This window comes from Ictalurus furcatus, chromosome 17 (assembly GCF_023375685.1).
Source record: "Ictalurus furcatus strain D&B chromosome 17, Billie_1.0, whole genome shotgun sequence".
Taxonomy (NCBI): domain Eukaryota; kingdom Metazoa; phylum Chordata; class Actinopteri; order Siluriformes; family Ictaluridae; genus Ictalurus; species Ictalurus furcatus.
In genome coordinates this window covers 7,949,513-7,964,833 of record NC_071271.1, presented here as the reverse complement: position 1 = coordinate 7,964,833, position 15,321 = coordinate 7,949,513, and the positions used below count along the sequence as shown (strand labels likewise).

The following is a 15,321-nucleotide window of genomic DNA, read 5'->3' as shown; positions in this document are numbered from 1 at the left end:
TCACGGACGGTAATTGACAGGGGATTGCCATCCCTCCCACCCAGAAAGCACGGCCAATTGTGCTCCCTTGTCTCCCGGTCATGGATGGCTACGCCATCGTCAGACAATAGGGTGAATGCTTTTCTGATGCACTGCTAAACAGTAAAACAGAACATGTGGGTTAAAACCATCCTACTAACACCCACACCACCACTGAAACAACACCACCAGGGAAACTCTTCACTGAGAGACAAAACTGGTACTCACTTGATTTCATTGGCCATTTCCTCTTCTGTGTCACATTCCCTCCTGAGGATGAAGACCAGTAACAGGACGAGGGCCACGAACCCCACAACTGAACCCACAGTGGCTCCTGCTATCAGCCAGGCACTGCTGGCTGCAGAGGAATACACATTTCAGTTACGGAAGATTCGTCTCATCTAGCAGATGTAATCATACAAGATGCTGCTTTACGCTTGAGTTAGTACTTACTGACAGATACTTCCAAGTTGATGTGGCAGCTGTCGCTCCCGGCTGTGTTGCTGGCCTTGCACACATATTTTCCTGACATGCTTTTGGTCAGGTTGCTCAACCTCAGCGTGCCCTGCCTCTCATCTGAAAAGATATCACCGTCCACACTCGTTGAACAGCATGCTTGTTATTAAAGTTCATAATCTTCACAAGATGAAATAATGAATCATTCACGACAAATATAAATATATAAATAATGTCAGTAGTCTACTATAATGTACATGTATATGTAATAAATACTTTAAAAAAAAAATCATTCTAGTCAAACAAATCATCTAATTAAAATAAAACCACTGGATCTAAAGGGAATCAAACAACAACACTCTTCACACAACAATTCTGCTTCACTAGGCCTTAAGAAGAAGTGCATTAACATTGCACAAATGCAGCCAAGCTACCAGAGCAGGTTTTGGTGTTTGGTAAGGGATTATGGGATAACACTCACTGAATGCCCTGAGATACATCCCTCATTGACTGGCCTGAGTAGTAGCCAATAAGTTCAAATAAGCTAAAAGAATGGCTGAGTGTGAGTCACTCAAACAAAAATATTTCAGTGTTTTGTGATCGTTGTTTTACTAGTTGTTCCTCTGGTTCTCTATAATAATCTTTATCTACAAACAAAGCCACGCATTCAGATTTCTGAAAATGCAATACAAGTTTAACTATACATTATAGTGTAGATTGGACGTACTGAAGTGAAAAGATGGAGGTGCTCTACTACGGTAGTTAAGCATTACTTTGAATTACTTCTTTAGGTCATACTTTCTTTTGTACCACTTTATTAGGAACACCTGTACACCTGCACGTTCATGCAATTATTCAATCAACCAATCATGTGCCAGCAGCAGCATTCCTTAATATCATACAGATACGATTCAAGAGGCTTCACTTAAACCTTCATCGGAATGGGAAAAATGTGATATGATCTCTGGCATGGTTGTTTTTGCTAGATAGGTTGGTTTGGGTATTTCAGAAACTACTGATTTCCTGGGCCTCTACCATTCATGCAGCTCATCCAGTAAAACATCCAGTGAGTAGCAGTTCTGTTGGTGGAAAAGCCTTGTTGATGAGACTGACCAGATCTTTACAAGCATCGTGAGCAGAAAAACATCTCAGAATGCATAACATGATGGACCTTCACTTGGATGGGCTCCAAAAACAGGAATCTGAGGCGACAGTGGGCATGCTGCTTTTCTGCACACCACGGTAGTTAAGAGTGGTTATCTGATTTACCGTAGACTTCCTGTCCGCTCGAACCAGTCTGGCCATTCTCCTCTGACCACTCTCATAAAAAAAATTAAAAAATTAAAAAAAGGACACTATTCTGTGTAAACTCTTTTCTATTTGGGAGATGAGCAGTTTCTGAAAAATTCAAACCAGACCGTCTTCTGGCAACCATGCCACAGTCAACGTCATTGAGATCACATTTCCCCCCATTCTGATATTTCATGTGAAGGTTCCTAGAAAAGTGGTCATTGAATATATGACCTAATGTTATCAATCTATTTGAACTAACTGTCTACTTCCTTACCCAGGTAGCCGAGCACAATCATAGGCTGAGGGCATGACCTCCACTCTGGGAGAGCAGTGAAGAAAAGAAAGTGATGAGAGGTTGCCTGTGTATGAGTGTGTGTGAGGGAGACAGGGAAACAGAGAATGTGCTGTTTGATCAAGGTATTACTTTTTCATGTTAGCTCTCGTAATGAAATAGTATGAGGCAGAGTGTCGAAGGGTTTGACTGAGTTCCACAAAAGGGAGTAGCCCTAAGACTCAAAGGTGGCTTCTTCTAAGTAAGATGTTACGATATTAAACAGAGTTAGTTTTCAACTGTGTAGGAGTTCTCACTGCCAGTTTGCTTGAAACGACTTTGTCATGTTCTGTATCTTAAGAGCACAAACTTCCAGCTACAATGTCTCAGAATGGTACCAGGCCATGGATCATTTACTACCAGCCAGGAGCAGTTAAAAAAAGATGCAGTTGGTTGGTTTTGTGTGTCTTGGAGGAAGCATGTGTTAGCCTTCACCCTCCCTAGTTGGTAGCTGTCGTATGATAGGATAGAGCTAGCTAGTGGGTGGAAACTGGCAGGTGACCAAACTTGGTAGAAAATGAAGTAAAATCCAATAAATCAATCAATGAGTCAAGGTGTGGTGTTTACTTGGAACAATTGAATTAATAAAATGCGATTTTTAATGGGACAGGTTACCCTTAGTATACGCTTAGTATTTTGTAATATTAGTAATATCACCATGTTTAAAGTACATATAAACAGTCAGGATGTGCAAGTTATTCAGACTGATTAAATGCTTTGCATGTAAACAAACCAGAGATTCCAAGAAATATACACATACACTACCGGTCAAAAGTTTGGAGACATGTGACTGAAATGTTTCTCATGATCTTAAAAACCTTTTGATCTGAAGGTGTATGATTAAATGTTTGAAATCGGTGTTGTAGACAAAAATATAATTGTGCCAACATATTCATTTCTTTCATTAGAAAACTAACATTTTATTTACATATAAAAAATTTTTTAATGGATGACTTAAATGTAGCGAAATATTCCAGAAAGCAGCCAATAAGTGTGCAGCGTAGGTGGGAACTCCTTTAATACTGTTTAAAAAGCATCTCAGGGAAATTCCTCAAGAAATCGGTCGAGAAAATGCCAAGAACACATTTCTGGAAATTCTAGGCAAAAAGGGCGTCTACTTTGAAGATGATAAAATATTAAATTATTCTGGTTTATTTTAGATTTTTTTTTTTATCACAACATAATCCCTATAGTTCCATTTGTGTTACTCCAGAGTTTTGATGACTTTATTGTTATTATAAAATGTGGGGAAAATAAATAAATTAAGATTGAGCGTGCCTAAACTTTTCACTGGTATTGTACGTATATCAAATAAGATGCAAGCAGGAAAAATGGTCGGTGACACCCCTCACCCTTCTAATGACCTATTCCACAAACTTCCATCTGGAAAGCGATTGTGGTCCCTGATAACCAATCTTTCCACTGGTAATTTCCAGTTATTAACCAGGCTGGCTAGGCAGCATTCAGTGATCACTACTATGCTGGTCTGCCAGTAACAAGTAATCTTGCACTAAATGTTATTGCAAATAATTCCTACATTAGATACTTGCATATTATTATTATTGTTATTATTATTATTATTAGGCATGTTTAAATATTATTATTAAATACTAATACTGATGACAATTTATTACATATATTATTATTTATTAATACTGTCATCATTATATAGCAATGCTATTATTTATTATACATCACAATTGAACAACTCCGTTTAATGCACCCTGAACTGCATCCAGCTGCTATTTCTACCTCCACTGTAATGAAACTTACAACTGAGTCTCCATTTCCGCTTAAGGTAAAATATTTGTATATTAGGTAATATAATGGTAATTATGTTCTGTTATCTGAGATGTTGATGTGTATGTTGAATGTATCGTGTTGTGACCAAACAAGAAGAAAACATCTTAAAACATGTAAATGTATTTTACATGTATTTTACACACACTCACTCTGCATTGGCGGGAAGTAGATCTCAGAGAGAGGAGCAGCCTTGGTCCACTTGTACTGAGGGACAGGTTTGCCATAGCTGGACTTGCAGCTTAGGGTCACATTCCCAGTCAGTACAGGATCCCCAGTCATAGAGCACACTGGAGTGGAGGGAGGGACTGAAAGAGCAGAGATAATAAACAAACCCAAAGCTTATCAAACATGACGATTAACAAGTAACTCATTTTATGGTACTTGTAATTATAATGCCATGTTTAACATTAAAGCCACTGAGAGGTGAGTAAAAAACACTGATTATCTCGTTACAATGGCACCCATGAAGGGGTCGGGTATATTAGGCAGCAAGTGAACAGTCACTTCTTGAAGTTGATGTGTTGGAAGCAGGAAAAATGGGCAAGTGTAAGGATCTAAACGACTTTGATGAGGACCAAATTGTGATGGTTAGACGACTGGGTCAGAACATCTCCAAAACAGCAGCTCTTTTGGGGTGTTCCTGGTATGCAGTGGTTAGTAGCTACCAAATGTGGTCCAAGGAAGGACAACCGGTGAACCAGCAACAGGGTCATGGGCGACCAAGGGTCACTGATATGTGTGGGGAGTGAAGGCTAGAGTGTCTGGTCCAATCCCACAAAAGAGCTACTGTAGCACAAATTGCTGAAAACGTTAATGCTGGCTATGACAGAAAGGAGTCAGAACACACAGTGCATCACAGCTTGCTGTGTATGGGGCTGCATAGTCGCAGACCGGTCACAGTGCCCATGCTGACCCCTGTCCACTGCTGAAAGTGCCTACGATGGGCATGTGCACCTACAGTAGCACACTGCTGGTATTATGGCACTTAGGTGCAACAGATGCCGCTTTTATGAGGCAGAAAACTGTGAATTAGCCAATATTAAAGCTATTAAAGCTAAAAATATCAAATATTTTTTCATGGGCTGAGACAAGACATTCACTGTACTCACCTTTGACATTGAGTTGCAGCTCCCCAGAGAGACCTGGTGCTCCAGGAATGATGACGTTGCAGAGGTAACGCCCAGAGTCGGACTCCTGCGTGTTGTTGATGTAGATGGAAAGGTTGCTGGAGGGCATGGACACTACAAAGCCAACACGTTTTCTGAATTCAGAACTTCCAATCCCGATCTCTCCTGAGGAATAGGAGATGATCTACAGTAGCACAGCACACAAATCAGTAATTTACCAGTGGGCAGACAACCACCATTTACCATCTCTATATGTAAGTCATTATTGGGTACTGTATGTTGGGCATTTGACCAAACCAGTATCACCATTCTAGCATTCACTCTGTGGGCAAAGAAAGATCAGTATTTGTATGTAACTAACTGATGTTGTAAGTTGCTCTGTAGGAGTGTCTAAAAGACAATTCATTTATTCATTCCCATTTAATAACTATTTAGCTGAACACCCAATACTAGAGATGCACCGATACCAACTTTCTCAGCTGATACAGATAACCGATTATTCAGAGTGATAGCTACCGATACCGATATTTCTGCCTTTTATTCCTTCTTTTAAATGAATAATAGTTAATTCCACAATTCTGAAAGAAATGAAATAAAAACTTTATTCTCTCCATTTGAACAAGTTGTTTCACAGTAACTGGTCTCATAAACAGAACACACATTACTCTAATTAACATTAACACATGAACTAAATTGTGAACATTAAAGTAAGATTATTAACTTATTGAATGTTATTAATTCATATTAACATTGACTGAATTCTAAAAAACCTCCTTTTAGTCTCACATTCACTCTCCACAAACAAAAGCATTTCTACTTCATCACTGACATCAAACTGGTAATATATAATATCAACTTTTTTATATATTAACATTAACTGGATATGAAATATACTACTCTACACATATAATTTTCTGTGCAATATATACTTTTTTTTTAATCAACTCATCTTAATTTAAATCTTTCAACAGTGAACTGGCACTTTAATTCAGTAAACAAAATTTAAACTCGATGCCGAAACTCCTGCTTCACTGCTGCAGCGTCCAGTGTAAAATTTTATCAGTGCAGAGATTAGAGATTACAAACTGCAGTTTTGTCGTCATTCCACACAAGAGACATCTTCTTTACACACAGCACAAAATCCATGTGTTTTCCCGCCCTCTTTTGATTGACAAGATATAAACGGCCCTGACCAGCGGATGTTTTAAACTATCGGCCGATGGCCCATAGCGGGAAAAATAGCCTTTATTGGCCGGTACCGATTAACGGCCAATACATCGGTGCATCTCTACCCAATACTGAAGTACATCCATTCTTTTTATCTTTCTGAATACAAGGAGCTTTCCCATTTCGATACGATTTCGATTCAGGAGTTTAAGACTCTGGCTCTCAAGCAACAAAAAATCCACAAACCCAAGGTTTGTGAAATGTGACTACTATATTTTTATATTTCAGCTTTTAATATCATGCTTTTGTGCTACAATTTGACTGGTTTAAATGGTTAGAATTGTACTAGAATTCTGAAACCAATAACACTAACATCGCCTTGTGAACCAGTTCAAGCAATTTGTTAAAAAGAATCGGTTCAGAATGATTTGTACATGAGCTAGGCATCGCTAGATTTGAGTGCACAGGGTGAAACCCTTCAAACAAGCCTGTCTTTATTCTCCGTCTTGCACCTCGTCTGAGAAAGAGTAACCGCTTTTACTAAGTCTTGAAATGACGTCACGTGGACCTATTTTTGAAACAAGAACATCTGTGGCTGCACCAAAAATACACAAAGTGTTAGAGACACTGCTGAACTAGTAATCATGTGGAGAAATCAGTATCTTTTGCTGCCAGCACTTGTCACTCACTTGTTTGGAGTCACTGGCCATGAAGTTCCAGATGACTGTGTTTTTCTTGATGACGGATGTGGGTGTGTACCAGGCCTCCAGAACCACCGTTTGGCCCTTGATTGCTTCCATGTCTTTCCTAGGCATCTCGACTCTCTGGGAATCACCTGCGATGGAGGCAAATTGGAGCATGTACATTATGTGTGCAATTTCTTAATGTAATTCTACATGTAATTGGTGCACCTCATCATTAAATTTAACAATGTCTTTGAATAAAATAAAGGATTTTTATCACATGAACACTATTATTTAAATCAGCTGAGTTGCCTTTGCCTTAAAACCAAAAGAGCTTTCTAGCAGAATTAGCTGAAAGCCCTTATGTCAGGGTGCTGGAATCTTGTTACAGTCCAAGCACAAAGGGTGCGAAGAGTCCTATTATATCTGTTAGGATTTTTTTTCTGCAGACATTTTGGCGGTGCTTATGCATGCATGAAAAATCACAAAAATTGAAGTGGTGGTCATAAGGGTCTCGCAAATTCTTGGCCCTGGGCATGGCTCAAGGGTGCCCTCTAAGATATTTTCTTCATGGTGGGCATCCCGTTTCACCTACATGCACCATATTTGGTAGGCATATGGGTCCTCTTGAGACAGACAAATTTCACATCCATTAACAGAAAGTTAGCCATTTTGGATTTTGTATGTTGTGACAGGTACCAAGTTTTAAATACTACCTTTAAGGTATAGGGTTCATCAAATGCAGTATTGCCAAGCTAAGCCGATCATTTAGAATGTCACACTACATAAACAGAAAGTGTATGTACAATGGTGTAAACCACATGCACATGCCATTCATGATTCACTGTCATATGGCAGCACCATCAACTGGCAAGAGAATTGCAAACCAGACTTTTTAATATTTCTCCTATGGGGTTCTTCAGATTCTTAACAAATTGGGTCAGCATGACATCATGATATATACAAGCCTTGAGTTTAGAGGTCGACCGATTAATCCACACTGATAGATTTTCCCGGTTGCGTCCATTACGGTAGTGGCTGAGAAGGGTCCACTGTCATTACAAAGTACGAGAACGGCCTCTAGAGGCGAAATAAAAACTACTGCTGACAAATTTTGTTGTGTTATTTGAAGTGTATTTTTACAATTCATTTTGGATGTCTCTCTTTTTATTTGTTATTTGGAGTGTTACTTTTTGGTTCAGTTTGGATGTATATCTTTTACTTATTTCTAACTATTAATCTTCAGTAATAGTTTATATGTATTAATATTTATGTCTTTATTTCGTTTAAAACCGTACAGTACATTTCAAGGTGCAGACAGTACTGTTCATTTAAATAAATCCTGTAATAAAGTTCATCAATATTCTGCTTTAAATGTAATGTTTTGATTCAGTATCAATTTGAAAAACATTAATCGGTTAATGGCAGGCACTGCCCAACTTAGTTATCGGTATCGGTAAAATCCACTATCTATCGACCTCTACTCGAGGTCCTGAACATCAGCATGTAAGTAACATCTTTGTATGACACACAAGAAGGAAGCTATTGAAGAAAAACTACCTCAGATATTTGACCTTGCTGTGACCGTGAGCCTGTTTGGATCGACTCCACAATACAATCAATTTATCTTCTAGTTACAATGATAACAATTCCATTTAAATCCTACAACCCTTCAACCACTCTACCTTGAAATATCATGTTAACGAGAATATCAGAACAATGACAGTTTCAATATATTCATTAATGTGAACAACATGAACTAAGAAATATGAAGGAAATATGAATTTGGTCAGATGGAACAAAACTGCAGCACAGATTTTCAGATTATCCTAAGTTTCAACTTGCACTCTACTTCTCAGAAGACACTAGAAAACGCTACTGAAGACAATCTTAACTCTGTCGAGCATCAAATAGAACTACTCTGGTCTAAATCTTAAGATGGACCACACACCTTCAACAGGCAAATCAATAAAAGAAGACACACAGAAACGCTGACTTACAGAGATTATTTTCTCCTGGGCTAGACAGTTGAAGATGGATCATTTGATCCAAGCAGCCACTATGGTCTAGATCAGCCAGCATGGAAGTGGGTGCACACAAACCGAACGAGCTCTGATTTACTAAACTGCACGTCCTTTCTCTATTCAGACTATGCAGAATTCAGCTGGAAGAATTAGTGCAGAGCTGTTTTATCAGAACGCATCATGGCATCATCCTTTAATCTTTAAGTGTCGAGTCTGTAATTTCTTGTTCACTGTGAAAGCCGCTGACCTCATACTGATACATTTTTCTAAATTGGTTAGAAATCTGTCTTATCCGTCACTCTAATCCCTAAACAATCTGCTGGCTCAGTGCTTCAAGCAGCTCTCGTGCCTCGCTTGAACAAGTACAGCCCAGTCAGATGGAACGATCATGCAACACGTTTGTCTTCATTCACGTTTTCAAGGAAGACTTTACTCACTCGTTTAATATAAACAAATAAGAAAACAGGATAAAAACAAGCAAAAACAGTAAAAGTGGATTTACAGTTTTATATCACGGTGCTGTTGAATTCTCAGCGTGATGTGTTTGAAGAGGCAGGATGCAAAGTACACGTGTTTTATTCGGGGGTAAAGCAATAATCATCGTTATAATTCCAGGCATGGCTCAAATCACAGGCAGGGAATGTCAGAAAAGGATCATTCATCATACAAAAAACGAAAAACAAAGTGAGAGTAAACAAAAACCAGGAAACACAGAACACAAGCAATGGCATAGTGACTACATTTACACAGGCAGCAGTAATCTAATTATTGACCTTATTCTGAATAAGACAATATTCTGATTAAGGTGTTTACATGAGTCGCTTTTAGAATATTCCTTTCATGTTCTTCTTTTACATGTTATAATATAGAACATAGATTGGTTAACGTCAAACGTCATTACATCCCCAGAACACGCCGTCCGACGTTCCCTCCCGAATTTCACGTATCGACATACACTTTGTCTTCGTTATAGTACCGTATACAGTTTTGGGTGTTTTTATTTTTAATTTTACAAAAGCTTCAAGTGCAGTTAATTATTTGTCGTGCTGTATGTGCAAATAGACGACTGCTTGAAGCCGTGGGCTGCGTCCCAAACCGAATACTTACAATGTATTTCCCCTACTATATACCGCTCTCTTGTTTGCCATCAAACGGTTGAGCACTGCCGTGTGTGAACGTGACCTGTCACAAAATTCGGTGAAAACTCCCACACGACGTTAATAGTGTGATTAAGTTGTGTACATGTCTATAATACATCTTAAACACATATGTCAAAATGGCACCTTTATATCCTTCCCATATCTTCCCAAGAAGCATGAACTGGAGAATTCACATTTTTTTGAATTCCTACAACTCATCTCCAGCATATGCTCTAAAATCAACCGAAACAAAAATACATTAGAATCAGAGCTTCTCAATATCTCATCTTCTACTAAAGTCCTAACCAAAATATATCAATCAATATCCAAATCCTACCCTGCAACTGCTATACGATGTAAAAAAAAAGAAGAAAAATAAAGGAAGATGACCTAGCAATCACACTCAGGGATGATTTTTGGCCACAGATTTTACAGAACATGTCCTACATAACTAATAACACCAGTCTACACCTGATACAATAGAATAATTCATCGATGTTTCAAATGGGCTACATGGAGTCCGACATGTGTACATGTTACACGCAAAATAAACCAGATGATCACATACATGCCATAAGAGATACCTGCATACCTGTAAATCACTTCTGGGAACAAATCACTAAGTAACTATCCCATCTCCTGAATCATACCATCACACTCTCCTTATCACGTCGAAATTCAACATCACTAACGAAAGCACCACAGTTTCTTCTCACAGCGTTACCCGTCACCAAAAAAACGGAATAATAACTGGAAATCAAAGAGCGATATTAATCTAATCGCAAATTAATAATCGATTACACAACAATGGTAAAACTCTCTGCCTCAATGAAAGAAAGAAAACCACCGAATTCAACTCTGTTTAGACACCACTCATCACCTACGTAAACATTTCCTACAGCCGCACAACATAACCAAAGCCATACCACACGGCAATAGCGTAATATTCACAAACACACTTTATACACAGAAAAGCGGAAAGATGGAGCTGTGCGTTTGAACGATTTAAATTGCGCTAACGATCGCTGCACTTCTTTTCTTTCTTTCTTTCTTTCTTTTCCCCTCCTCCCCGTCCTAATATGTATCGTGTCCATTTTGCATCTGCTGTCATGGCTGTGTTACATTTAATAAATCAAGGAAAATCTGACCTAATCCCTGGAATCCGGCTCCATCTGTGTCACAGCTAACAGACGTGGAAGAAGGACAAGAAGGCGTGGGAAGTGTTACAGCCACCATTGCACGTGAAGAGTTTTTACTACACTTGCTCTGTAGTAAAAGCTCTTTAGAAGCGTTTAGTACAGCTGGGACTGGCTTATACTTAGTGGTGTATATTTACTGTCAATTTTCAATCATTAAGCGATCAACCTAATTCAGAGGTAGAATAAAATTTAATCAAGAACAACAACAACAAAAAAAAGGGAAATAATGCAGGCGATGGACAATAATACAATTCAAAAACATATTCACAAACTCAAATATCTTAAGGGCTGCATTTAGAGTTGGCAGCCTGGTGAGGGCAGCGGCGTTCTGTTCGATGACTTTAACAGATAATCACTGGGGTGTTTTGTAATCAATAACCTCTAAATAATTCCAATACCACAGTAAGAGACTCTTTTACATGTCATAAAGTGATGAAGAGTGATGAGCACGGATTAACAGTAGAGATGCACAGATGTATCGGCCGATAAATTATCGGTATCAAACGCAATTTTTCACGCTATCGGCTCATAGTCTAAAAAACATGCGATGATCAGGGCTGATATAACCTGATATATTATATCCTGTCAATCAAAAGAGGGCGGGAAAACACATCGATTCCATGTTGTGTATAAAGATGATGTCTCTTGTGTGGAATGACGACAAAGCAGTGTGTAATCTCTGTAATCTCTGCACTGATAAAATTTTACACCGGACGCTGCAGCAGTGAAGCGGGAGTTCCAGCATCGAGTCTAAATTTTTGAGAAAAAAAAGTATATATTGCACGGAAAAATATATTTGTAGAGTAGTATATTTCATATCCAGTTAATGTTAATATATAAAAAGTTGATATTATATATTACCAGTTGTCAGATGTCAGTGATGAAGTAGAAATGCTTTTGTTTGTGGAGAGTGAATGTGAGACTAACAGGAGGTTTCATAGAATTCAGTCAATGTTAATATGAATTAATAACATTCAATAAGTTAAGAAATCTTACTTTAATCTTCAGAATTTAGTTCATGTGTTAATGTTAATTAGAGTAATGTGTTTTGTGTTTATGAGACCAGTTACTGTGAAACAACTTGTTCAAATGGAGAGAATAAAGTTTTTATTTTGTGTCTCTTTCAAAATTGTGGAATTAATAATTATTCATTTAAAAGTAGGCAAAAAAGGCAGAAATATCAGTTATCGGTATCGGCTGAGAAAGTTGGTATCGGTGCATCTCTAGTAAACAGTAAAGCCACTAAACCCCCCGTATTTGATTCATATTAAACTAAAACCAAAAAAAAAAAAAAAAGCGTTTACTAATTGTTTTAGTATTCTACAACAGTTCGTTTCGGTCCACTAATCTGAATGGTTAAGTGGCTTTCCAAGAGTGCCTATATTTACTATAACCACATTAACCAAACATTTGTATCACTCCGCTCGTCTGTGTAAAATTCCACTTAGTTACAATACCACTAGTTCAAAACCGTTATTTCAGTTAGAGTTAGTGATATCATCGGTCGACACGGCGAACAATTCTTCACAGGAAAATAACATTTGGCATAAAATATGAAAGTGTCAGATGAAGATGAAAAGGAAGAAGATTATAAAGCAAGTGTAGCTTCTTCGGGATCTGTTTCCACTCCACAGCAAAAAAAACAAACAGAACATTCGGCCATACTGTGTCCGAAAGGTCACTTACTCGATATTAATTTCTAGATTAACTCTTGTATAAAAGCAACATCGCACTAGCAATAGTGTCACACCCGTGCCGATGTTCAGTATAAACGCGCTCTCGCTTGTGCAATATCGCTTAATTACATGTTTTTCTCTACTCACCTCACTATTAGCCTGGAGCAACTATTGACATATCGACTGCACGCTTCATTTGTCATCAAGAAATCTAAAGCCCAAATGTACAGCCATGTCAACGAAACATGGAGGAAGGGGACAGCTTAAGTAATACGCTCAATAAACGTCTGACAAAAACGAGACCTACTGCCCATGTGTGATACAAAGAAATCGCACAGAGACAATGTCTGATTTCAGTGGATCCAGGTGCGGATTAAGTAAACGGCTTGTTCAAATGGAAAACTAACTGCAGCATTAATAATGCAGCACCTGTGTGATTTACAGTTTTTCTGTACTACGTTTCAGTGCTAATGCTGCGTAAAAGCTTATGATGTCAATTCTATCCCAAGTGGAATTGGAGGCTTTTACCAAATGCCTGGATGAAAGCCTTGTGAGGGAAAACAAAAACACAAGACCTTGTCTATCAACAGGAGTCCACTCTCATTAACCCACCGTCTTCTAAAATAATCCCCTCTCTCGCTTGTCTCCAGCTCACAAGAGTCTTAGAGATAAAGCATTAGGAGAGACAATCGGCCTTGCTCTGATCTAGCCCTTAAAATAACCTCTAATCTTGCGTGAGCGAAAGTGGCGGCAGCACATCAGACACCACTTTGTGGAGCGGAGCCACCGGGACCCTCTGACTCACTGGGCATGACCGACAACTCCCCCAACTCATTTCAGACTCAACAGACTCCATTGTTCGGTAAATGATGGGATTAATAATCTCTCAGTTCTTGGAGAGGAATAGATAAGAGGGTCAGGTGGGTCAGAAAGGGATCGCAGAAGACGACGTGATTTGTTTCCAGAGTTTTGTAGGTTAACATTAAGCTCTTTACCAGATGGTGCTCTGATAAAAAAAAAAAAAATTAAACACAGGGAGGAGGCTGCTTTAAACAGGATTACATTAACGTACATTAGCTTTCTTCCCATGACTATTTGAAGTGATTTTGAGAGTGCTATCTCAGAACGTCTAAATCCCCTCTTAAGCTTTAAGGGCATTTATATTGACTCTTCATGAACATATGGAGTGTCACCCAGCTCACTGTCTAACTCTTTCTCTTCTTTCACACACAGAACAAACACACACAAATCAATCATAAGACTGAATAATTATTAACCATTTCATCAATGCCTTCAGCAATATCATCCTTTCCATCAACCATCCTCTGAGTCACTGAGTCTATGATTTTAGTTAAAATCTGCCATCAATGTCTAGAGCTAAACATAAGTTGGCATTGATTAAAAAAATAATCATTTTAATAAAACCTTTAGCTTCATTTTCTGTTGAACAATTCCAACTTTTAATTGCTTACATGAGTCACTTAAGTTAGCTTAACATGAATACTTTGTATTGACTTGCATGGTTTTCAGGAAATATTCCATAAATCCTCAGGAGTCTGCCTGTGGGAAACAGGATCAATCATGACAGGCCTGAGAGACTCTCAATCTCAGCTCTGTGGAGAAAATGATGCCACTGCACAAAGTCCATCGCCACTAGCGTTTGGACACAATCTACTCCTGAAATAAAATCTGTGCGAGATATATTAATCCAAGCAACAGGCAGATGGTCCGGGCTTGCATTATGTATAGCCACTGGTCCTGAGGAAGAAAGACGAGCTTCTTCCGGCGAAGGGAAAGAGGAACAGATTGCTTTCTTACAGCTGATATTTATGAGTTCAAAGTTACCAAGTAGTCATTTCAAATTTTAGCAACTTTTACTAATCAAACCAAGTTTTTCCTAAACTTTTTTCCCATCCATCCATCCATCCATTCATTTTCATCCATCCAGCCATCCGTCCATTCATCCATCCTGCTTATCCTACACAGGCTCACGAGGAAGCCTGGAGCCTACCCCAGGGAACTCGGGGCACATGGCAGGGGTGCCAACCCATCACAGGGCACAATCACACACACATTCACATACCACAGTCAATTTAGAGATGCTAATCAGCCGACATCACATGTCTTTGGACTGGGATAGGAAACCCCCGAAGCACAAAGAGAACATGCAAACTCCACGCACGCAGGGCGGAGGCGGGGTTTAAACCCCCGACCCCATCAATGCGAGGCAAATGTGCTAACCGCTAAGCCTCCTAAATTCAATTCAAGCTTTGCAGAAATCCAGATATATAGATTTGGATTTATCTCCTAATGAGTAAGCCAGAGGAAATGGTGGCAAAGAAAAACTCCCCTAGACGACATGAGGAAGAAAGGAACCACACTCAACACAATAGTGTTGACACTGG

General features: G+C 38.8%; 1 protein-coding gene across 4 annotated transcripts in view; it reads right to left on the bottom strand.

The window, feature by feature from the left end:
- esamb (endothelial cell adhesion molecule b) overlaps positions 1-15,321 on the bottom strand; it is a 42,175-nt gene that overhangs the window by 1,772 nt on the left and 25,082 nt on the right. For 3 of the 4 annotated variants that reach the window (XM_053646577.1, XM_053646578.1, XM_053646581.1), the window contains 6 exons: positions 6,885-7,030; positions 5,011-5,212; positions 4,051-4,206; positions 2,042-2,086; positions 472-594; positions 247-376 (listed from right to left, as the gene is read on the bottom strand). In XM_053646577.1, coding sequence (XP_053502552.1) covers positions 247-376; positions 472-594; positions 2,042-2,086; positions 4,051-4,206; positions 5,011-5,212; positions 6,885-7,030 — 802 coding nt within the window. The remainder of the gene's footprint in view (positions 1-246; positions 377-471; positions 595-2,041; positions 2,087-4,050; positions 4,207-5,010; positions 5,213-6,884; positions 7,031-15,321) is intronic. The other variant, XM_053646580.1, reaches the window with a different exon arrangement.